Source organism: Anastrepha ludens, chromosome 6 (genome assembly GCF_028408465.1).
Source record: "Anastrepha ludens isolate Willacy chromosome 6, idAnaLude1.1, whole genome shotgun sequence".
Lineage (NCBI taxonomy): Eukaryota > Metazoa > Arthropoda > Insecta > Diptera > Tephritidae > Anastrepha > Anastrepha ludens.
The window spans coordinates 123,191,366-123,216,670 of NC_071502.1; the positions used below are offsets into that span (position 1 = coordinate 123,191,366).

Consider the following 25,305-nt stretch of genomic DNA (forward strand, 5'->3'; position numbering starts at 1 on the left):
TGCAGTTTTACAGCCCATTAAATTTTAGTCTCATAAAGTGCAAGTTTGAAGTAGCTGAAAAATCGCGCTGATTTTTTAAATTGAAATTTTGGTGGGTTTTCTGCATTGTCGCCACACAAAAAAAAAATCGAACTTCCATTTTGTCGAAAAAAATACATCAACAAACAAAAAAATGAACAAAAACTAATGCGAATTGCGAGCTACTTCTAGCTAGCATAATATTATACGAAAATTGAATGTGTTAAACATCTGTACACCTAGAATTTTTCGAAAAACTCTAATTTTCTAGAAAGTTTGAATTTTTATGAACAGTTCTTGAATTTATTCAAAGCTTTTACAAAGTTTTAAATTTTGAAGTACTGTATATGGATTTTTGTTTGTAGTACAAACAAAAAATAAATAAATATTAAAAACTTTGTACGATGCGGTGCTGTTATTATTATGAACACAGGTGTATGTAAATCGAAATGCTAATGACAATGGAATATAAAACTTCAACTCGAATAGGTCGAACTGGCTTTAGGTTTTTGTTAGAGCTTACGTTGTCGCTGACGACTTGCTGCTGAGTTTGTTTTATTTATAAATTATTGCATAAGTTCGAGATTTAGCTGGAAACAAAGCAAACAAAAAGCAATACCAATACAACAAAGGCAATAACCGTTAAGAAGTCGGTAAGCACTGACAACGAACGGAGGAAAGTGGTAACTGCAATTTGCCAAAAAATATATCACGCTAACCGCGTCAACACACAAACCCCACTTATTTTAGCTTCCGTTGACTCTGAATGGCAGCGCGTTCCTCAGTTGCTTGTTGTGCGCGCTAATGGAACGTTTGCGCATCAAAATCATTTTAGTCAAACCGAATGATAAGCGAAAATGTGTGTAAAACGAGGGACCATGAAATCTGCAATGATACTTTCTAACACTTTCCACTTAATTGTTTACCGTTTTTCTTCTTGTGCTCGCTTCATTTTAGATTCATGCGTTGCTGGCAATAAGTCACCGCAAACCACGCGTTATCTAGCCAAGGCCTCGGCCGCATTACCTGTCCATCAGAAGCAGTCACCTGCCGAGCAGCAGTATGAGTCATATGTGCAGGCCACAGTGGCGGCGAATGCCAAGTCGCCGGTAGAACAGCTGGTGCCACCACCACCGCCGCCACGTCGACATGCGCCGTTACCGCGAAAGTTGTTGAGTCCCCAGAACGGCGAAGCCGATCTGACAGACACAGATGATGTTGATAGAAAGCCACTGCAGACGGAAAGCGCGGCGCCGCCGTGTGAAGCCATTGCCGCGCCCAAATTCGCTCCACTTGCTGCAACGAATGGCGCGGAGACAAGCGCTGCTACCGACGCGCAAACGCTGTTCAGCATACGCCAGCAGATGGCGCTGAGTTTAAAACGTATGAAGGATTTGGAGGAGCAGGTCAAATCTATACCAGAATTGCAGGTTTGTTACGTGTTAAATTGAAAAATAAAATATACTCCTTACTCTTATCATTTACAGCATGAACTGACGCAATTACGCGATGAAAAGCAGCGTCTGCAACTATCATTGCAGCGCAAAGAAGATGAATTGCAGCGCGCACGCGAACCGGCGCGTCCTTCGGCCTCCCCTAGTCCAGCGGCAAGTTTGAAAAATGGTTCACCGTCACAGTTCACACCGCAACGCATTAGCCCCGTCTCGTTGGAAAGTTTGGGCTCTCGCCTGCGCGCCAATTCAACCAGCTCCGAGCGACAGCTGCGCACGCCTGCCACGCTCAAGCGCGATGTGGGCACAATGTGTGGCCTGCATGCGACACGCGATATTGCTGTCGGTAGCCCAGTGCATATGGTTCGTAGTGTGGGTACAAGTCCTGCGCAGCAGTTACGTAGCATCACCGAAACGCTTCACTCGCAATGGGAAATAGAAGAGCATACACAAATGGCGATAACGCATTACGAAGAACAACGTGCGCTGCAGCAACTCAAAAAGATGGCGCACGTTGGCACACAAATGTCTGCGCAACGTTGTGTGGACAGCATTACACAGACTGCAGCAGAGCCGAAGGTACTTAAGAGTTCGGTGAGCGTGATGGCTAGCCCGCAAACGCGCGAGGCTTACGTCACATGTCGTCCGGAAGTGCGTTCTGCAGCTTGCTCGGAGGATAACATATTAGATCCGCTGTGTGAAAAGTGTCGCATTGTTAAGCGTAGTATCGGCTGTAGCACTGAAGACCCCGGATTCATTAAAGTCAAATCAGTTTCATTAAAATTACTCGATTCACCTGGATTTATACGGAGCAAAACCTTTTCGTTGGGCGAGCATGAGCGGTTCGGCCGGATATCCAAGTCCACAGGCACCCAATATACGCCAGTGCCAGTACATAATATCGGTAGCCAAACTGCCGTCACTTACGTGCATGCCGTTGGTGTGCAATGCGCACCCGAGCAGCGTCACGCTGGCATACAGAGCGAGATGGAGTGCGAGACGCGCCAAACGGATACACGCGATCTGATACGCCTCAGCACAACGCAAACTAGCACTGAAGAATATGTACCACCACCTGTTATTGTAGCAGAGCCTGTTGTTGTAGCAGAGCCACCTAAGAAAGAGGAAAAGCCCGCGCTATCAAAACCAGTAACGCGCACAACTGCTAGCAACACAGACCCGCCGCGCACTGTTGATTATGGCATAAATACATTACCGCCCGCGCCCACACGCCACACTGCCGCCAACACAGAGTCGGTGCGCAAACGTGACATAGGTTGTGGTGACGTTGTCAAGCCACATATTTCCATAGCCTGCGCTGATAATTACTGTGATTCCTGCAAGGACGCGATAAAGAATTTGGCCAAAGACTTCTCGAAAGTGCTGTCTCCACAATCACCACCATCGCCACGGCCGCGTCCACCCGCACCGGTGCGGAGTGCATCTATGGACTCGCGCATACCGCGTCGCACAAACATACCACCCAGTCCCAGTCCGGTGCGGCGCACCTTCCAGCGGCAGAATACCTACACAATAACGACAACGCCAGAGAAGCAAGCAACGAAGCCAGCACAGAGGTGAGTAGCTGCGAAAGTAAATACAATGTGTTGAGTGGTGGTGAGAAATATGTGACTGGTTCGCTACTTTGCTAAGAAAAAGTTGCGGTGAATACAAATAGACCCAACACACCTTAGCGCATACACACTTCTCGCTGCGATGCTGTAGTGATGAATGGTGTGTGGTGTACCTTGCCCTAGTTGCTCACCCTGACCTGCTCCACTAACCTTTTGCTCCACTCCAGTTCAAGAAGCGCTATTTGTGTACGTTTGAAGGCATTTCGATGGCTAAATATTTATTTTAGCATATGAATGGCGCATGCGCCTTGCAAAGATGCTCAGCACCAACGGAAAATTGGAGCTGCACAGTAGGGCGTTTCTTCCGTGCTAGAGATAGTAAAAATAAATATATGTAAGCAATTTTTAATGGATTCACTGCTACAAAAACTTTATTGTAATAAAAAGGGTATTGTTGTGATAGCAATGGTTGCGATAGCATTGGGCGAGCCTCTTATTTGATATCAGAATTTTTACTTTAATTTGAATTTTGAAACAATTTTCCGCTACCACTTTAAATGGGTTCCATCTTGCCTCACTGTCACCCACCGTGCGGCGCTTACGCTCGCATACGCTGCAATGACCTTCAACGTAATCTTCTCTCCCACAAATACATATTTTCCCAGCAGCTCCAGCTCAATTCAAGTGCTGGTCACGCAGTTCGCGGCAACGACGCTTCAACAGCGCTACACTCACGCATTCGCGGACGCACTCGCGTGTACTTAGCTTTTTTGGATTATTTTTCTTTTGCTGCAGCGTTCCTTAGTTATTGTTATTTGGTGTATGTAAATTTTTTGTTTCTGCGCTTCTCGTACGTGCCCAACTTTCATTGTGCTGGAAAAAGAAATAACAGATAAACCAGAGATTCATAAATGTTTTCTGGTCTTAGCAGCTTCACTTGCTATCCGCTGATAGTGAGTGGCTGCTCCGCGCTCTTGCTGACGTATGTAAAGTGAAGCGTAATATTAGGAGATTTAAATTACCAACTTTGCTAAATAACACAATACCTCTTCCGCTTTCAGTTCGCTGCACGAGAAGCCGCCATCGATCGCGCATTTCCTGCCACCAGAGTCCGCCAGTGAAACACAGAGCTTCATCACTGAACCCACCGCCGGGTCTGTTGCTGTCGGCGCCAAGGTTGCATCGCCCATAGCAAAAGTTTCCATCACTGCCCCATCGTCGGCTGCAAGCTCACGTCGCGCCTCCGATGCCAGTCAAAAACGCGCCGAGGTGTTAGACTCTAACAAAGATGACGAGACCACGTCACTTAAACCCAGTCTCGATGGAGTGATTGTGCGAGAGGAGAAGCGCGTGAGTGTCAGTTGGTCACGTGATGCATCACCGGCACCGCACAAAGATGGCGCCTCACCTAATCGCTCACTGGAGAGCTCCTTTAATGATAAACTGAAGCAGTCAACGCTCGAAACAGCATCAGCAGTATTGGCTGAGGAAAGTGAAGAACAGGAGGATGTTGCAGCCGAAGTTGATGTGTCAAAGGGTGCGCGTCGCAAGACAACAACACTGAAATCTAGTCAAACCTCAAACAAACAAGAGGAACGAATTGAAACGACAACAGCAGCGCAGGAGGTGAAAGTGGCGAAGTCGAAGCTGGAAAAGCGCGAAATGCCGGAGCGGCCACCATCCAAGGCGTTGCTGCAGAAGCTAGCAATGGTAGAGGCGGAGCCACGACAAAAGTGAGCGCTGCTGAAATCGTTAAATTTGCGCTGTCTAAATTACGTTTTACAATTTCAGATTTGTTCCGCCTGCTGAGATGCTAAGCGCTCTGAAAACCATCAATAATTCACTGTTGAAGAAAATTGATGCCAAATCTTTATCGGCGGCTAGTTTGAAAGCGTCCAAGTTGGTAATACAGCAGGAATGGTTTCGCGTTTCGAGCACCGAGAAGGCAAATCCGCATGAGGTAGAAGATTACTTGGACTGCTTTGAGGAAATGTCGGTGGCGCTGTTGGAGTACTGTGTCAATATGGTGGATGCTAATGTGAGTGGGTACATCTATTTTTCCTGTAGGTTATGTTGATTAATTGATTAATTAAATTCATTCATTAATATACTACTATTAAGCTCCCCTTTTCCATTTCACATCTTCTTTCAGGGCAACTCAGCAATGCACTATGCGGTCTCGCATGGCAATTTTGACGTCGTATCCATTTTACTTGATTCAAAGGTTTGCAATGTAAATCAAATGAATAACGCTGGATATACTTGTGTGATGCTCGTCTCATTGGCAAAGCTGAAAAACGCTGCCCATCGCACAGTCGTACAACGACTGTTCCAGATGGCCGATGTCAATATACGAGCCAAAAAGGTAGGTAATGCCCAAGCTATTGCTTAACTTGTGGGACTCAAAGAAAAACTCATATGTGGTTCATTATGCATGCTTTCTCTCCTTCCTACGCTAATAAATATTTTAAAAATTCGGCAAAAAATTCAAACCTCAAAAACTTCTTCCCAAAAACACCTGTTCTTCCCTTCAAACAGCACTGCCAAACCGCATTGATGCTGGCTGTTTCCCATGGTAACAACGAGATGGTAGAGCTGCTGTTGGCCGCTGGCGCTGACATCAACATACAGGATGAGGACGGCAGCACCGCGCTAATGTGCGCGGCGGAACATGGGCGCACCGATATTGTCAAGCATTTGCTGTCACAGCCTGATTGCGATTCACTCATAGTGGATGTGGTCCGTAGAAATCAAATGTTGGATATTTAAACAAATTTTAAATACTTTATCATTTTCGCCTTCCAGGATGGCGCTACGGCTTTTAAGATTGCCTGGCAGGCTGGACATCGCGATCTTGGTTTGCTATTGTACGTGCACGAGCAGATGCTGCGCAGCAAGCAGCCCAATCGTGGTGAAGCAACGCGTGTTTCGCTAGAGTTGCCGCGACGCACGAAGCCTGCTAAGTGAGTGGGGAAGGCAGAACAAAGGCAAAAAACGCGCAGAGGTGGGGCAGATGGATGCATTTTTGCGAAAAAAGAAAATGGCGCAGTATATTTCGGTAGAAGATATTTTTAATTAATAAAAAAAAAAATATAAGTGAATTAAAATTCTGGAAAAAAAATTGTAAACGATGCCAGCCAAAAAATTTTACGAACAAAGTAGACAGTTCTTTCTTAAAATTAGTAGTTTTTGCCAATAAAATGGCAGCAAATACATACATAAATTAAAAAACATCACTTAGCTTGACACTTAAGCTCAAGAGGAGTTATGTATGGTAATATGATAATACCATTTTAGGTTAGGTTTTAGTTCTCGAAAAAATGTGCGCATACTTAGTAGAGCAGATTTTGAAAAGACAGCAGCCATATCAGTTGTTAATGCCAATTTGGTTAACACACACACTGACATTCCACATCAGTTTTGACAGAGAAATTTATAAAAAAAGTTAATAATGTGAAAATACGAAAACTGAAAAAAATGATTCTTAAAAATCTTGAACGTTAAAAAAAGCCAAAATTTTAAGAAAACATCAGAGTCAAAAAAAAAAAAATTTAATATTTGCAGTTTTCTAATGAAATTTTCGCAAAAAAAAAAATCACTTTTTAATACAAATGCACCCGTAAATATTTTTTTAATAATAAAGTTTGATATTAAACTCTTACAATGAAAAACACATAATTAAGAAACAAAATTTTTCAATTTGTTTCACAAATTTTTAAAATTTTCCAGATTTCAGTTTTCGAAAAATTTTAATTTTGAGCACTTACACCGAGTTTTTAATATTAATTCTAACTAGAGCAGCAGAACAAATAAAAACTAAAAACGCTTAAACTAAAATCTCAAAATTAAGAAAGAAACAAATATTTATACACGCAAATTGCCAAACATTATGCGCAAGTGTAGTATACATACTAAAAAGCATATCAACACATGTATTGACAATGATCTGAAAAATGTTTAAAATAAAATCAGAATAAAAATGATTGACAATTTATAACCTCACTTCAGTCAATTTTTAAAAGCAAAACAGTTAATCAGTAGAAAACACGAAATTAGCAATAGTAACGAAAGTAAGGCACACATATACATATACATATATACACATACTACTCAATGTAATCTAAAACTAGTTGTAATTACTTACTTGCAGTTTTTAAAATAAACACAATTTACTTATATATTAAATGTAGTAAGAAAACATATGCGCCTGTTATTCTGCATATCAAAAACGAGGTTTTTAAAATAAAAAATAAAAATATTTTATTTGACAAATAAAAGCATAAAATATGGAATTTTCATGAGAGCACTATATACATATATATATCTACATACAAGCAGGTCCATTAATTGTAAAATATATGTAAGTATTGTACAATATTAATATAAATTTTGTATAAAATATTTTCTTTTCCCAAAAGCTTTAGTTTCACATTTGGTAGGCGAGTTTTAAACACCAGAAGGAATGACGGAGGTACGATAGCCTTAGCGTCTGACTATTTCAAAAACCTGCCTCTATTTATTCTACTTAGCTTTACGTTCTTCGAAACAATTTAGCTTTGCATATAATTTTGTAGACTTTTGCAACGCAACCATTTTGACGGGGCGCTTGACTCGGCGGTCGCAGTAACAATAAAAACTTTGAACCAAGCATTTGTTTACAGGATTCTTAAACTATAGCCTGGAATGACAAACAATTAGAATATTGCCTTTAAATAGAATGCTTGGCGGCTGAGTCGGAAGAAATGAGTTGCTTGGTCAAAAGTATGCTTGAAAAAAACTACTTCCCAATTGCACTCCAAAATTTTTTCTAATTTATATACCCTTCCTGGCGTACTCCATAGCTGCTAACAAAGACTTTCAAAGCAATTACCTTTTTTCACAGTCCCAAACCCAATCCTTCCTCCCTTATTTATTTCTCTCGTCACCCAAAATTTCAAACTCCCGCTTTTCGCTTATACTTAGAACAAAATTTTTCTGCTCATCGCTAGCCCCCTTGCTGATATTACTCAAATAGTTCTCTTCAATTATTTTCTCACACTTTAATTCCACCTTTCCCTTTGGCGCTCGCAACAAAATAGTTTTATCGTAAATAATCGGTATAGGCGTAGTTGGTGCCACACTAAAACGATATTTACGCAGCAGCATTACCAAACCGATGAGCACTTGCATGCGTCCGAAGCGCAAACCAATGCAGTTGCGTGGCCCATCGCCGAATGGCAGGAATGTCATCGGGTGGCGCGCGTCGATACCCTCGGCTGTGAAGCGCATCGGATCGAATTTATCTGGATCGGGGTAATAGCTTGGATCATGTTGTATGGCTTCGGATGGTATGAGGACTGTAGTGTTGGCTTTGATGGTAAAATTAGTGCCAGGTACTTTGTAGTCTTCGTAGGCGACACGCTTTAAGGCGGGCGCGATGGGATGCTTGCGTAGGGTTTCTGTGGGAGAAGAAAAAGGTAATTAATAATATTACACAAATTAAATAAGATTTACTACTATTAGGCAACACATTTAGGTAGCGTTTATTATATAATATTTGTCTAATGCTGGTGCCTATTCACAAGGTGTGGCACTGACGCTGTAAAAAATTTTAGTTTGAGTTCATATATTTTATATAATTAGCACCTGCATCCTTGCATCCTTTGTTAAATGTTTGACCGAGTTCCTCCTCCAATTTTTGAGGTGCGTCTTGACTTTTTTCCACAAAATTGAAGGACCTACAGTTTTATGCCGCCTTCAAATGACAGATAGTTTTTTTTATGATAACCGAAATACATTCGGGGGCTTGCCATTGCCTGCTGAGGGGCGGCCGCTATTAGACCACTATCATTTGATGTTTCATGGCCATAGTGGGTCTCGAACCCGCGCTCTACCGAATGGCATTCACGCACAAACTCTACAGTGGCTATGGCAGCGGTTTTTATCGTCATATATATTTACTTATTATCACCCTCAATATATACACGTACATTTTGCAAATTTATACACGTACCATTTTGTTTTTCACAGCATCAATAAACTCAAGTTTTCTCTCTCTGTCTTCGTCTAATAAGGACGGAGACGGGAGACGGTACTTCGTTAAAAATATCTTGGAAAAAATGCGTTATGAGCTGGCGACTTGTCCTGGTTGATTTCCTTAGTAATTATCCTTCCATAATTCGACTCGTTTTTTCCTTATTCTTTCACGCAGCTCCGCAAGAAGGTGGAGGTTGTAGAGCTGACTAATAGTTTGACCTTCAACAACCTAAACAAGATGCCAGATCACATCAGACTACCAATTTTTTCGATTGTCATACATTCTCGTTGTGACGGTATGACCCTCTCTTCCTTCTCGGCCATCATGAAACCGTTTAAGTCTTTCATATACTGTAAAAATATATTACCACTTTTTTCTAAATTATTAGTTTCAGTAACCAACCATTATTTTTAGACCTAATATTTTTGTAGCAAAATAAGAAAACCAAAAGCGAGCGAAAGAGAAACAGTTAGCGGGCGCTGGCATTTGGCGTATTTCTTCTATGGCAGCGTCAATCTTGCATTACTATTGCATGATAGCCGACATAAGTCTGCCTTTATTGTTCCCAGACACTTAGTTTTAGCCTCGTTTTTCCTGAGCCCATTTGTGAGCTTTCTGCTTTGCATCTAAGCTGGTTTCAACAAGGTTCGGAAGCATCTGGAAAATCTTTATGTGGATAATTTCCGGAGAACTGAATATGGTTAAGGAGACTTAAAGTCAGTAAAGAAGTGAAATGTATAATATTCTTTTCAGGACCGTGCTCTCAAACTTGGAGTACATTTATCGGGCCTATAGAGTGACCTTTCAAGAACTTTTAAATTTACGGACATCTTTCTTATTATGAAAAGAGTCTTACTCGGACTAGACTGCTCGTAAATAAGATACGTAACTTCGGCCGCGTTCCTTATCTTTCAGAAAAAAATACAGTGCGAGCATAATTGAGTGCATGATGACATTTATTTTAATATTTAAAAGGTTTACCGAGTTAGATTTTTCAAAGATTCGTATTAAAAAATAAAAAATTTAAATGAAAGTTTGTAGAATTTGTCTAAATTTTGTATTAAGTTTGATTTATAATATATGATTTGGATTAAAGAAAAAGAAAGAAAATTCGAGCTCGAAAAACATTGTCAATATTCAAAAAAAAAAAAAAAAATCATCACGCAGTCAGTTATGCTCGCCACTGTAAATCGCGTGGCATTTCATCACCATCGTGTAAACTCCGGCTTAGAACGGTTTTCATTCAAGAGGCATTAAAAGAATATCTAAGTCACTAATCAGTTTTTCACTACTAATATTAGTTATAAAATAGTCTTCTACTTCAAGTAAGTAAGTTTTAGTTTAAACAATTAAAATACTTAATCTTTGAAAGTGAATTATGTTTGTGTGCTTATGCATTTTGTACTTCATTGTGCAAGTAATTGCTCACTTCGACAGGTATTGTTAACCACTTTAATTTTTCTTTATTTACTTTTTTTTTGAAGTGTAAACTTTTGTGCATGACTGAGCATTTAGCAAAATTACGCTCAAGGCCTTAGTTAAAGCGAAAACTGGAAGTTCTAATTGCCTTTGTGCATTGTATGTATGTATGTGTGCTGTATGCGTGTACAGTTAAACAGGCTCTTATGTAGAATTATTAAAAACAAGGTCGCGTATGTGTTGCTGGAATAGAGGTTTTGCAAGATAAACAAATCCGACCTAATTTCATTTGGTGACATAAAAAAAAGATTATTGCATTATGAAAAAAGCTATATATATGCATCCACCTGTATTCTAAAATCCGGTCTAAAATGTGTGTTCCTTAAGGATTCACTCACAATCCAGCACTTTCCCTTTGTCTCCTTCCACTTCTCTTAAAGTTATCTTACACCAACCTATCACATCCGCCACCACTCACCTTTCAGCGTTTGATCCAAGTAGGTCATCTGTTTGAGGCAATCATAAGTTAGTACATCATCGTGATCTTGCAACACTCGCACAATTTCCTCGCGCACCAAATCTTGTATGCCCTCGTTCACCGCCAGCTCCCACAGACAATTTGTCATGGTCGTCGAAGTAGTCTCGTATCCCGCAATGATAAAAACAAACACTTGCGCTGCAATCTCTTCCATGGTAAGCGATTCCGTTTTGATGAGATCCATCATGATTTGTAAAAAGTCCTGACGCACTATGCCATGCTCCTCACGATAGGCTATGTTGTCGCGCACAACTTTTATATAGAAATCTGTTACCGTTCTGGGCGTGTTGGTCCAGCGCAGCATTTTGGCGAGCTGCGGAAAACGCTGACTAATCAAATCGCGCGTCACACTATATTCCTCGAAAAATTTCATGGTAATCAGACGAAAATCTTCATTCGGATTATGCAGGCTGTCACACTCGATACCAAGTGTCGAGGACGCAATAACATCGGTGGTGTAGCAGGCAGACAGGTCTTTAACATCGATCACCCCCTCGGCGGAGAGGCGCTTTTCGACCACACTAGACAACTGTTCGCCCACTTTAATGAGCGTGGGATACATAAACTTCATTTTGCCCGTGGTAAAGGAAGGTGTGAGCTTAGCGCGCAGACGCTTCCAGTAAAGCCCATCAATGGCGGCCAAGTTACCCATTAGCGGATCATCGCGCAGATTATGATAAAGTCCGCGATAACTAAAGTTGCCAAAATCCTTGATCAGCACATGCTTGATAAGTTCCAGGTCGAGTAGTATGATTAGCGGATCACTGAGCATGAACATGCCCGCCAAAGGCACGCCCGTTTCCCGATAGCGGCGATACACTTCGTTGGGTATATCGATTGCGTGACAGTCGGTGCCAATGCGACCACGCCCATAGTAAAAGAATAGGTATGGTTTGAGCAACGGTATGCCCTGCGCTGCCCAGTATTGCTGCTTGCGATGCAAGTGGATGCAAATTAGCGTCAATGCGGTTAGCAAAAGTATCAGCACTGTTAACGGATCCATGCCAAAGTGGGGTTTTTCTAATGCAGAAAAAATATTTCTAGTTTTAACGATAAGGCAGCGGTAATGGACCGCTTCGCTGCGAACTGCTCGACTGACTGACTTGGCGTTGGCTCTGGCCGTCTAAGCTGAGCTGGCTTGCTAACTAGCTGGCTTTCAGGTAGACTTTTTGACTGATGGCGTTTAACGGCTTTGTCGCAACTGGCAGCTGAATGGAATTGGCGCTAAGGAAAAATAGTAGATGCCGGTATGACTTTGTTGAAGTTAAAGGAGAAGAAGAAGAAACGCAGCGACGACAACGTCAATTAACACAACAAATACCGAGTCGCTGATCTGTGAAGAAGTGCAGGCAAAGAAAAAATTTAAATTTATAATGAAGAAATACGGAAAGCTGCAGAAGTTGCACGAAAGACACGCACGCGCTTCTGCAATCAAAACATAAACACGGCTACTGCTGAGGGCAGCCAAAATATTGGGCTGCGCCGATGCGGTCGACTATAGGCGGTGGCGTTCGTGCCCTGAAAGTGAAAGTGATGTTGGAGTGGACGCTAATCGTTGTGTCATTGTTGCGTATCGCAACGTTAACGCATCCGCGGCTATTATACTTGGTTTTTATTGTTTTATGTTTTTTATTATGTAGATTTTGTTTTTTCAATGCTGTTGTCGCTGTTTTGTATAAGTGTATTATGCGACTCGGAATGTAACTATTTGCAAGTTAAATTACTGAACACACGAAAAGTAATCTAAATACTTCCCCATCTGCTGCTGCTACATCTTCTGCCTTTCTGCTCCGTGTTGCGTATATTTGTTTAATTTTATGCAGATGAACGAAAAACTGGTCCGCCAGTGCTGGACTATGCGCAAGCAGCTCCACAATGTTTCGAAATTCAATTAACATCTCTATAAAACGACAGACGCTGTGCCAAAATTAGCAGCAGCGTCAGTGTGGGCAGCAGCGCGGATGCTCATGCAATAGCTCATACATACATACATATGCAGCCGTATAAAGTATTTAAAATAAGCTGCTGAAAATATCGAAGAAACGCAAGGAAAAGATAAATAAGTAATATGCTAAATTTTTGTTTAGTCACCGCCTAACTAAGAAACAGGTACCGGGTTCACGAGGTGCGGCATCTAAGTTCCGAAAGCTTAGCTTTACCTCGGGAACTGGAAACACAGTTTCGTGCATAAACTTTTCGCTAGCTTACTGGTACAATGCTATTGATCCAAAAATCTGAAGTCCGAAAAAAGTGGCTTAAAAAGTTTTTAATTCATTACACCTCTCTTCTCTCTGGTTAGTCGCAGTGTAAGGTGTGATTTTTAATGCATATTCTGGAGAGTATTCGTATCACTATACATCAGGGTAATGGTTAATGGTTAATGGTTGTAAAAGGGTTAAGGTATGGCCCTTTAGCACTGCGACCATATTGATCTATTGTGCACCCTTTGCTGTCTTTTGACTGTTAAGTATGCTTATGAATTGTACCAGCTCCTTTTGAGGGAGTGATGAAAGGTCTCCATCTGTAAGCATGAACTTGTTTAAAAACCTTTTCCTTCTATGCGTCAACCCCGGACATTCGATGATGACATGTTCTATAGACTCCTCATCTTCGCAGCAAAATCTGCAGATGCTGGTGTTAGTTATGCCTAATTTATGTAGGTGTTTGTTGCAGGTGAAGTGACCCTTGAGGGCGCCTGTGAGAGTGCTCTTTTTGTTTGACGTGAGGGCCATGTTAGCTCTTCTAGCGTTGAAGCTTACGAACTTTTTGGAGTGTCTAAGACCTTCTACATTGTTCCAATGCTGATTTAATAGAGTTTTGGCCCAGTATTTTACTTTTTGTTCTAGGCTGTTTTTGTTGAATCCAAACATGGGACTAGGTCCGATGAAATTTACATCTGCCCCTTTTTTGGCTTGAAAGCCTGCCCTTTCGTTGCCGTCATATCCCTCATGTCCTGGTACCCAAATTAATGAGACATTGTTTTTGGATGCCAGGTTATTGAGTGCCTTGTGGCATTCTAAGAGAGGTTTTGAGTTGTAGGTATAGCTATGTAAAGCTTTTAGAACTGATTGTCTGTACGAGAGTATTTTAATCTTTACTCTCTTGTGGTTTCTACGTTGCATGATGTTTGCTGCTTCCATTATTGCGAATAATTCCGCTTGGAAGATGGTGGTGTCCCTGGTGAAAGTGAATGATTTGTGGATTCTGGGCCCCACTACTCCTGCTCCTACACCATAAGGTGTTTTTGATCCATCAGTGTACCATTTTTGTGAATCATCATTCATCCATTTTGGGTTTGTTTTCCACTGTATATCCTTTTGTGAAACAGAGGGTTGGGTCAATGTGGTCTGAGACTTGAGCCATGCTTATGGTGTTTTTGATTTTATTTAGGATACTTAGGTGACCGGTGAGGTTGCCTAATTTGAAATTTTTTTCATGTGTAGCATGAGTGCTTGCGTAGCTGCTTGCTCTTGGATTGCTATATGAAGTGGTGGGAGATTAAGGAGTGCTTCCATGCCAGCTGTTGGGGTAGTTCTCATAGCCCCTGTGATGCATAGGCAAGCAAGCCTTTGTACTTTTCCCAGTTTGGTTATCGCTGTTTGTTGGATAGATTTGCTCCACCATACTAGTGCCCCATACAGTATGATTGGTCTAACCATTTGGGTGTATATCCAGAGGGCCATACTAGGGCTGAGGCCCCAGGATCTCCTTAGTAATTGTTTGGTTGTCCACAAGGATTTCGTGGCTTTTTTTGTTATAATATTTATATGTGATTCCCAAGTGAGTTTTTTATCTAAGGTTAAACCTAGATATTTGACCTCTTCCTTTAGTTCTATCACTGTTTCATTTATTTTCAATGCAGGAAACTCTAACTTTCTTTTTCTTGTGAAAGGGATTATTGTGGTTTTGTTAGGGTTGATCGACAGCCCCTCTTTTTTACACCATTCCCATGTTGCGTTCAAGGCATTTTGCATTAAGTCTGTTAGTGTCCTTTCATGGTTGCCTTTTATTATAACAGATATGTCATCTGCATAACCAATGGTTATAAATCCCTTAGTGTTTAGGTGTTGCACCAAGTCATCAACTAGTAGGGACCATAGCAGTGGAGAAAGAACTCCTCCTTGCGGACATCCCTTTACTGTTGTGACATTAAGTTCAGCTTGACCTAACGACACTTTAATAATCCCCTGATTAAGCATTTGGATTATCCAATGTGTTAATATAGGGTTTGCACCTCTTTTCTCGAGTGCTGTTTCCATGGATTTGTAATTTGCGTTGTCGAAGGCTCCCTCTATGATCATAAAGGAACAGGGGGCTATTTCTTTTTGATTTAGAGCCTTTTCTATATTGACATCGAGTGTGTGCATAGCTGGGACTGTGGATTTTCCTTTTTGGTAAGCAAATTGCAGCTTATGGAGGGGTTTTTTGAAGATTACTTCTTCTCTTAGATGGTCATCATCATACATCAGGGTAAGTGAAAGTATATGGGGACCCATTGAGGCGGCTAGACTTTTGCAGATTTATACTCGCTGTCGTTGTCGAGGATGCACCTTTTTAAAAAAAATCTTGTGCACAGGTGAGTCTAAGTTCAATAAAAATGGTATTACTAACTACCACAATGCCTACTATTGTCCTCTGAAAAACGAGGGCAAACCAAATAAAACGAGAATGAAAGGATCATAGAGAAGATTTAGCGTCAATCTGTGGATGGGAGAATTTTCCAATTTTTTAATTGGGCCATTATTTATGCCGATTGCTTGGACGGGTAGGACCAGAAAAATTTTGTAAGGAACCATTTACGCCAGTTGATAAAAGACGTGCCTCTTGCTTCTAGAGAAACTCCCCAAAAAAATTTTACCCGAGCTTTTGGACGGTTTAAATAATGTCAGGTTCTAAACAGGTTGTTTGGATTTTTGTTATGTATGACTATCGATTGAGCCTGAGCATTTACTTTATTCTTAGAATATTCTACCTTTTCGATAGTTTAAAAGAAATACTAGTTTTTTAAATAAATTTCGGAATAGTTGCCATACAGTTTTTTTAATGTTGTGACGTAGGAAACACTTAGTGAAAAGTCGAGTTTTCAAAACTTCATCACGCAGCCATTTCAAACTTTCGGGGATTGATTCAAATTTTGTTGATAATTTTTATTCATCTAAAAACATAAAAAAATTGGATCCTTGAATTAAAATTAAAAAAGTGGAAAGTTCCAGCAAAAAAAAAAAAAAATTGCTTTTAAACAATCTTCAAAACTGAATATCTCCAAAAAGGTTAAGTTTTGGACATCCCGCAGTATAAACGAGTTTATTAGAAATTACTTAGTAAATAATATCCTTATGTATCTTAAGGACGTCTTTCCCGGTAACCCTTTATATATAAGTACAGTGCACTCGCGGTAACTCGAATAGCCGCTAAGTCGAACGACGTGCTAACTCGAACACATTTTTTCCCCTATTTACTTCTTTGTAACTCGAACAATAAAAAAGCGCTATAACTCGAACAAAAAAACAAATTTATTTGTACGCACATTCTTTTCAAACATGTACATTTTGTACATAGATACATATGTAATAGTATATGTATATAAATTATATGTATACTAGTGTATTGTCCATATGAATATTTCGGCGTTAATATCCCGTTAGTTTTCTGGGAACAACATCTTGCATTGACCAAATTGCTTTAAATTTGTCATTTGTAGTATATCAGTGCACGTGAGTAATGGATCGTTAAAGGTTGAAGTGTTTAACATTAAAAGAGAGGGCTGAAGTCCTTAACAAAATTAAACGTGGACGTAGTGTTACTTCTCTAGCGAAGGAATATGGGGTAGCCAAGTCCACCATAAGTCTTATAAAAAAGAAAGATAAGGCAATTTATGGCTTGCACTAACGCTACCGGCAACCATAAGCTTAAACTTCTCGTTATTGACAAAGCAAGAAATCCTCGTGTTTTCAAAAATTTTAACTGTCCGGTGGAGTACAAAAATTCCAAATCAGCCTGGATGACTTCGGCGATTTTCAAAGACTGGTTTCAAAATTCGTTCGTGCCGCAGGTAAAATCCAGATTCATTAAAACAATTTTTTTAACCAAGTTAAATGACTTTAATATTTAGGTAAGAAAAAATTTGAAAGATGGGGACTACCTGAGAAGGCTCTTCTTCTAATTGATAATGCCCCATCACATCCCAACGAAATCGAATTAAAGTCCGAGGATGGTTTAATTTTAACTATGTTTATGCTGCCGAATGTGACACCATTGATCCAGCCAATGGACCAAAATGTAATTCGTATAACGAAACTATACTACAGAAATTTTCTACTGGCTTCCATTTTCAACAATCGATCGAAAAATCGATATCGATGACTGTTTTTTTAACATAGCACACTCAATTGATAAGTCGAACAAATTCGATAAATCGAACAGCGCCTGTTTTAATTAGTTCGAGTTATCGCGAGTGCACTGTATATTCAAAATAGTTCTACAATATTTGGAAGCTTTTGATTTTTTCATTAAAATTTGAAAATTAGTTTATTATTTATTAGGTTAGGAAATTTCGGTTGATTGAAGAGGTTATCGCTGAAACCAACACCTATTTTGAAGATAAATCTTTCAACAAAAGTGGCGCTGGAATGATTACGTTGGTTACGGTGGAAATTGCGTTGATGAAAAAAGCAATTTTGAACAAAAAAACGTGTTTTTTCAGCCCATGTGTTAAGATTACTGTCATCTAAAATATTTTTAAAACTAGCTTCAGTTTCATTTTTTAACAGCCCCACCTTGTATATGCAAATGCTTATTATTTTATTACTATTATCACATTAAGTCACAAGAATTTGTAGCTCTTTGGAAAAGTCTAAAATTTCGATCTCTTCCTTAGTTCTACGAGTCGGCGGGTAAAATTTCGATTTGCTGGACTTAATATAGTATGGAATGCTATAACAAAACGGTGCTTCCAACGCTTCCGTTTTAGTACTATGGACGTCGAAGATGAGCCTACCAGGCTAAACGTTTAAAACGTCGATAAAAACATGGGAATCGTCGAGGTGGACAATAAAGTGAGCACTTAATGAATTAGCCAGGAAACGAAGGTCTGCCAGAAAGCCTTTGGTAACCTTTTGTATGGAGTTGGTTTTAAGAAGCGTTATGGAAAACGCTCAGAACCTTTCTCTTCACCCAATATTTTTGTTATGTACCTATGTTTGCATAATCACTCAGCAGCTTGAAGCTAATTCTACTTGCTCACATAACCGTATTATTTTTAACTTTTCTTGCAGTGCATTTCGCTGCATAGGTGACTAACTTGATTTGCACGTTGGCGTTAAGTCAGCAACACGAAACAGAATTTGCTTTTAACACTCAACTAAAATATGCCTCCGCGCCTGCCCAGCCCACAACCGCCTATTGCCCAAATAAATTTGCCTAATTTCAAACTATTAATTTTTCTTCACAAATATTCGCTTCGCATAACCACTTTTCGATGCCTTTTTCGCTATAACCTTTCGTTTTATTTGGCGTTCCACATCAAAGGGCTTATCAACCACATCTAAATATTTACAATCAAATCACATTTTAGCGCTCGAGAGCTGCAAATGTATTGATGTGTCCGTAGGCCACATCAGGCAGTAGTGCTGGAACTTTCACCTTCTACAGCCACAATTGGTCGCCCTTTACATTGAAAATTCACATTTTAGCGCTCTAGTACCGCAAATGTATGGATGTGTGCCTGTAGCAGGGCAATTTGTGGTGACGCAGCGCCAGCAAGCCGAAATGTTCCACTAGTGAATAAACAGCTACAAGGCTCAGCGCAGAAAGCGCTATCTGGTATCTGCTGCTCTGTTGCTTTTGCGGCTGTGTCACGTATTATTGTTGTCTATTGCTTTAGCACAGTGTGGTTGCCAAGCGTTCGAGCTCGATTTTATTTCGCTTCCAGGTGGCGTATGTGGTGCTCGGTAGGAGTTAGCGTGTACATAGCACAGTATCTTTGTTGTGGCAGGACAGTAAAGGTGTGCCAATGGCATAGGTCAAAGGAACATGCCAGGGTTGGGGTGTATTAGGGAAATTGTAAAAATAAAGGCGAATCCGCTGTAAACTTGGTGTGAGGAAGAAACACTTAACTCGTATAGTTCTCATTTCTAAATTTAACAAGCTATTATTATTTTATTGGACGAGAGAGCACTGCGGCCTTTCATATGGTCTATTGTGCTTGAACTGCGAGCTTCTAATGAATTTGAGTACTTTCTCGGACTTTATGTTCCATATTACCAATGGATCATTCTCAGAGGCTGTGTCTAGTGTTTTATCGCCCAGCTCGCTAAACTGGTAGACGTGCCCTGATAGGATAACGCAGACTATTCTATATATACCTACACCCTACTTTTTGGGTGTTTGGCCGAGCTCCTCCTCCTATTTGTGGTGTGCGTCTTGATGTTGTTCCACAAATGGAGGGACCTACAGTTTCAAGCCGACTCCGAACGGCAGATATTTTGATGGAGCTTTTTCATGGCAGAAATACACTCGGAGGCTTGCCATTGCCTGCCGAGGGGCGACCGCTATTAGAAAAATGTTTTTCTTAATTTTGGTGTTTTCACCGAGATTCGAACTGACGTTCTCCCTGTGAATTCCGAATGGTAGTCACGCACCAACCCATTCGGCTACGGCGGCCGCCGTATTATATCCCGTTTAATATTCAATAAGAGTTCGTGAGGCCTCTCTATCCAGATTTAAGTGCCTACTTGATGACCCTCCAGAAGAAAAGATGAATGATTTTGCCTGTCTCTGTCCTTGGCTTTCCATCCAATGTCGTATGAACATCTAGGTGATGGATCTTCTAACAATTTCTATATATAAGTATATATTTCGAAATCGGCACATCAAATTTTTCCTCATTTTATTTGCACTCAAAAAATCGCACCTTTAAGCATTCATAACTCAGTCTCAGCATTTGAAAAATTTCTACTCAATACTAACAAATATTGTGGAAGAGCTTAGCTGATCGAGTTTGTCTGAAAGCCTCCTAAATAAAACATAAATTCCAGACACAGAATTCCTAACAACACAAAATCACTGTACAATTTTTTTTTTCTTAACTGGTTCGAATACGTAATACCATACGAAAAGTGGAGTGCTAAAACATGTTCAGGTTATTGAAGGATTCTCTGAGCGCAGTCTTAGGAGAAGTTGTGGATATTTTCTACCGAACACCTCCAAAGTAGGACAAAAGTGGCCGAAAGATTATTTACCCTCGAAGCGAAATTCCATGCGCGACTCGCTTAAGTTACTGTTTTCGATGCCGAAAGTCAGGCCGCGTCAATAGAATTCACGAATTTTCTGCTCGAAAGTCTATATTTTGAACGCAACGCTGATATAACGGAAGTTTCGCACAATACTCCACGATTTTATAATACAAGTCGCGTACAGGAAAATATTCAATGAACTTGAAAACGAAATTCATCACGATAAATAAGGCGTCAAAATATTAAGGACTTCGGTAGGCGCGTCATAAGTGCAGCGCGTTTAATTCGAGCTTTGTGCCTCGCGCTTACTGGTAGTTTGTCTTGTGTGTGAGCTACAAGCTAAAGAAACAGACTACCGTTGAAGGAGACAACCGCGATTACCGCTGCAACGTAAACGGGCACCGATTATTTAATGACACTGATGATAACTCACATGTATTTGTAGGGTTGCCGCTTTCGCACGCTTGGAAATCACACACGAGACTGAGCTGCAATGAAGGAGTTGCAGAAAACTGATGGCTTGTGGATACTTCGGATGTTGCTCAACATTTGTGCACAGTGGACTAAGACAGCACATTTACTACACAAATTTTTGGAACAAAATATTTTTATATCGGAATATTTTAATTGCAGTAATTATTTATAATAAGGAAATATTCCCTTGAGGAAAAATTGCATACACTGCACTGAAAGGCAGCGAAATAATAGGAATTGGTATTAATAAGAATACATTAGAAAATGTACAGACATCTCATCTGTGAGCTTTCTAAAAATCGAGGGCCATAGAATTTTGTGATTTTATTCGGATTTTATTATTTCATGACAGAAATACGTGGTAATGCATAAATGAGAGCACCTGATTTTAAGGCTACTATGAGGTACGAGGTCTGCATTTATTCAAAAGTGATAGAATACACATTTACGTAATGTGAGGTGAGGCCCAAAAGGGATAATCAGAAAGGAATCTTAAATTAGTCAGCTTTTGTAAACAAAAATGAGAAGTTAGATTAGCGTAATGGAAACAGGGAAGGTAATGGAAAATAGAGTGGAAAGAAAGAAATTATTAAAAAAAAAAGAAATTAAACAAAAAAATACTAAACGTACGTCAAGTCAAGAATTCACTGAAAGCCTCATTAGCCTCGTTAGCGCAAAATGCTCCACCTTCTGCATTCTTCCAACCGTAGCACTTATTGATTACAATTTTCAATCTCAATATCGATCACTAACATTTACCCACTGTACGTTGTATTGCATAGCAAAACTTTTTATTGCTTTCATTGGCGGAGTTGCTTGGCTTGTTTTGATACGCTTCGCTTCAGCGCCATTGCCAGTTAGTTACCTTATGCCACATAGAATCGGCAGCGGAATGAGAGGAGGGCTCGCCGGCGGCTTTAATGCTTCAATAAAACTACTAAATGCTGCAAATTTGTTCATATAATTTTACAGTTGTTTTCGTATCAAACAAGTGAATTAGTTGTTATTGTTATTGTCGTAGAAGTAGTTTTTCGGTGAGGAATGGACCGACAATTCTTCAAATGCCTAAATACGTACAGGTGAAGCAATTGAAATTGGCCATAAGCATTTATTTATACAGCTGAGCTGCAATTGCTGCCAAAAGTAAAATAAACAAAAAAAGCAAGGAAACGAATGTGGCTGCAGTTGCTATTGCTGTTGTTGCTGCTGCTGATCATGTAGTTTTTGGCCGGAATACATCAACAGTTTAATAGCTGACTGTTATGGTCGGCATCAGAGCATTATGACTTTCTTTCCACTACTCAACTGTTCGACCGCTCGTCAGTTTGACTGAGTCGATTGCCATGCAGGTTGAGGTAGCACTCAAGTTGACTATCTGTCCGGGCGTAATGCATCAGTTGCGCGAAGAAAGTTGTTGTTTTGTGCTGATTTGTGTGTTTGTTTGCTTTACTTGTCTTGTTGTTGTTCGCGTGCATTTGCTTGCGGCAAAAAAGAGGAGTTTCAGTGGCGCTTTGAATCCGCCGCTTTGAGTTTGTTTTGTAGATTTGAATCACCTTGACCACACTTGAACCACTTAATTGAAAAGTTTTCTATTCGCAATGTATTCGTTTTTGAACTTCATTGTTAAATGCAAAGCTCACTTCGATACCCCAAAAAGAAATTTAGCAAATACGCAAAAACGGCTTTGCGGTTCATGAAATGCTAAAAATGCAGTGATGCCTGTTCCCACAACTGCCAACAAAAGTAAACAAATTGCCGAGCCGCAGCTGCGTAATAAATAATAGGAAGTGTACATACATATTTATTTACAAATTTCTACCTTTATTTGTTCGCGCAATATTGACTAATATGTAGCGCTCGCTATGCTTCGATAGAGGTGCCAGTCCATTGTAAAAAAACTATTTTTACTGCGAATAAAAAAATTGAAATAACGGTTTTATTAAATAGCGATTTTTATGTGAAAAATATTTGCATAGTTTGAGAAAGTGCGTGCGTTTAACAATTATAGGAGAGCGACTCACTGACAAGTTTTAACAGTTTATTTGCTTCTTCTTTATTAAAAATTTTGTTTTTGTGAGCACATAGTTCATTCTCCTCTAAAAGCCATATAGATATACACATACGCAAATTCGAGTGTGGGGTGTTTTTTCCTTATAAAAAAATTTCGAGCGTTCTTCATATGGAAAAAATGCACAAAACCGCCAGCCCAATTTTTGAGCTACTTAAAATGTACAGTTTATTGCACCAAAACTCAATGGGCTACAACCTGCGTACCTGAATTTTTCTATAGAAATTACGAAATTATGAAATTTGATATGATTTTTTTTTTTTGTACTTTGCACGAAGTTTGTTACTCGGATTTATATGAGATTTTTGATCGAAAGAAAATAAATGAAATAAAAAAGCAAATTGTTAAAACTTATCAGGAAGTCTCGAACTTTGAAAGTACGGTCACACGGCAGGAACACTTATCTACATAACCTTGACATAAAGTTGTACTGTGTCATCTGGGCGAAAATATATTAAACATTCTATGTCATCAACTGCTTATTAAAAAAAAAGATTTGGGAATTTCACTTAGTTAATAGGATCCGAGTCCTTCCTTTCCATAGGACACATACCGTCAAGGAGGAGCTTAGAAGCGAAGAGATAGTCTCGAGAACTATGGGGCAACACTAGGTGAAGTCCTTACTGGGGAAAGATATTCAGCCAACTCATAACAATCCCTAAGGACAAAGCGAGAATGTTCACGTGCATTCTCACAGGTCATTGCAGATTGCTCAGCCATCTACACAGGCATGGAATCTCGTTTGTTAAATCCAGTCGACCTATCGCCGGAAACTCCAACACATCTTCTTCTTGAATGTGATGCCAAAGCGAGAAAATGGGTTTTGCATATCGGCGGGAAGAAAGACACGAACGCTCGGTCCAATTAAGCTCCATCTTTGGTTTATTGAGAGAGCTGAGTTTGGATGAGGTATGGTGAGTTCGAAGCGCAAACCTTCTCTTCATTCAATATTCCTTATGTTATATGCTTTATTTAATTTAAAATTTATAAATTTCATGTTCCTATATTTCACGATCTCTTCAGAGTCTCTTCCACTTCACTTCTTCTCGACCAAGTGAGGCAGAGGACATCAGCGTGTCTTAAAACCCTATGGAACAACATAAGAATGACTTGCGCTGACCTAAAAAAATTATCTCCAGATATAAGCTCCTCACATGTTCTTGTGTTTGATTGAATAGCATGCTCTCATGATTCAAGCCTCGTTTTAATATATAGGAGGAATTTTCATGAAATATCTTTTAAAAAGGCATCAAAAATACTTTTGCAATTAGACATTAGAGGGTGAAAATGTTCGGCAAGATTTATGAAGGTCTTTGAATGCAAGAATTGTTTCTGAAAGTAAATCCCGTTTAGCCCGAATTGATTTATCCACGGATCGATTGAACTTTTCTACGATACGTGCGCATAGCCTTCCGGGAGTACTTACTCTGCAAAACATGCCATTCCATTCCATGGCTTTCTCTGAACTGGCTTCTCGGGCATTAGCGCCTCGTGTAGTATCTCCATCAGCCATATTCTGGTAGCCACTAATTTGTTATACAAAATAACAAAAAGATTGAATTCTCCACAGATATCGAAGAACTGCCAAGACCACATTGTTACCGTTCGTCTAACTAAATATTAAAGCATATCTATGTAGTTTTGATACACAGGGTCGGGCACTCGAAGTGTAACTAATTAAAAAGGCTATACATTTATTTTGGTAAAATACTTTTATTCAATTCAAAGTAAAAAATGTGAGAACATAATAGAAAATTAAGAATCAATTTACTATTTGACTATGGCCTTAAGACGGTCCAGAAACGAATCGCAAGCTGCCCGAATGTGAATTGCAGGTATTTTGGCCCACTCGCGGACAATGCCTCTAGACTGGTGAATCTTTTAGTTCGGACCTTGTTCTCCAAAATGCCTCAAAGAGAATAATCCATCGGATTCGCGTCTTGTGAATTTAAGAGTTTTTTTAGCTATTCTTGGTTCACTCGAGCTTTGGGAGACCGTGCCGAGTCCTGTTGAAATGCCTATGGTCTGCTGCCTAAATGTTTGTCTGCCCACGGCTTCATAGCAACCTCCAGAATACTTTCCCGATAATATTTCGAATTTACCTTGACGCCAGGCTCGATGAAAACGATTGGGGAGCGCCCATCTGCGGTTACAGCGGCTCAAGCTATTACCTGTGGTAGGTGCTGCCTCTTGGCGGCTAATCGATGACTTAAATTCTCGTATGAACGATCGGTGAAATAAACTCTATCGTTTTGGGAGTTTACGAATTGCTCAATTTGAAAAATTTTCTCCTCAAATGCGGTGGATGCTACGTTAGATATTTTCAGTGCTTTCGCCATTTGATTGACACTTCGCCGGTGGTTTCGCTCAAGCCGCTTCTTCACTTTTTGAATTATTTCACGTAACGTTGCAGTCTTTTGATGACCACCTCCATGACGAGTAGCATCGCGAAACGTATCACTTTAACGAGTAATGGGGGAGGTGATCAAAGACGCAATTCTCATTTTTTCGAGA

General features: G+C 40.1%; 2 protein-coding genes across 15 annotated transcripts in view; one reads left to right on the forward strand and one right to left on the reverse strand.

Annotated features, from left to right (window-relative positions):
- LOC128868944 (KN motif and ankyrin repeat domain-containing protein 1) overlaps positions 1-7,328 on the forward strand; it is a 96,797-nt gene extending 89,469 nt beyond the window's left edge. For 6 of the 14 annotated variants that reach the window (XM_054111584.1, XM_054111586.1, XM_054111585.1 and 3 more), the window contains 7 exons: positions 976-1,448; positions 1,506-3,046; positions 4,105-4,776; positions 4,835-5,081; positions 5,196-5,408; positions 5,582-5,782; positions 5,849-7,327. In XM_054111584.1, coding sequence (XP_053967559.1) covers positions 976-1,448; positions 1,506-3,046; positions 4,105-4,776; positions 4,835-5,081; positions 5,196-5,408; positions 5,582-5,782; positions 5,849-6,010 — 3,509 coding nt within the window. In that variant the 3' untranslated portion in view covers positions 6,011-7,327. Of the gene's footprint in view, positions 1-807; positions 878-975; positions 1,449-1,505; positions 3,047-3,475; positions 4,026-4,104; positions 4,777-4,834; positions 5,082-5,195; positions 5,409-5,581; positions 5,783-5,848 lie in introns of those variants that run through there. The other 8 variants (XM_054111589.1, XM_054111583.1, XM_054111581.1 and 5 more) reach the window with 3 other exon arrangements.
- A 70-nt stretch (positions 7,329-7,398) lies between these two features.
- Positions 7,399-12,330, reverse strand: LOC128868947 (probable cytochrome P450 6a13). Its single transcript, XM_054111602.1, has 2 exons — positions 10,957-12,330; positions 7,399-8,481 (listed from the first exon to the last, which is right to left on the reverse strand). Exons 1-2 carry the CDS (start codon positions 12,017-12,019, stop codon positions 7,949-7,951), a joined length of 1,596 nt encoding a protein of 531 aa, XP_053967577.1. The 5' UTR covers positions 12,020-12,330; the 3' UTR covers positions 7,399-7,948.
- Between the last annotated feature and the right edge of the window lie 12,975 nt (positions 12,331-25,305).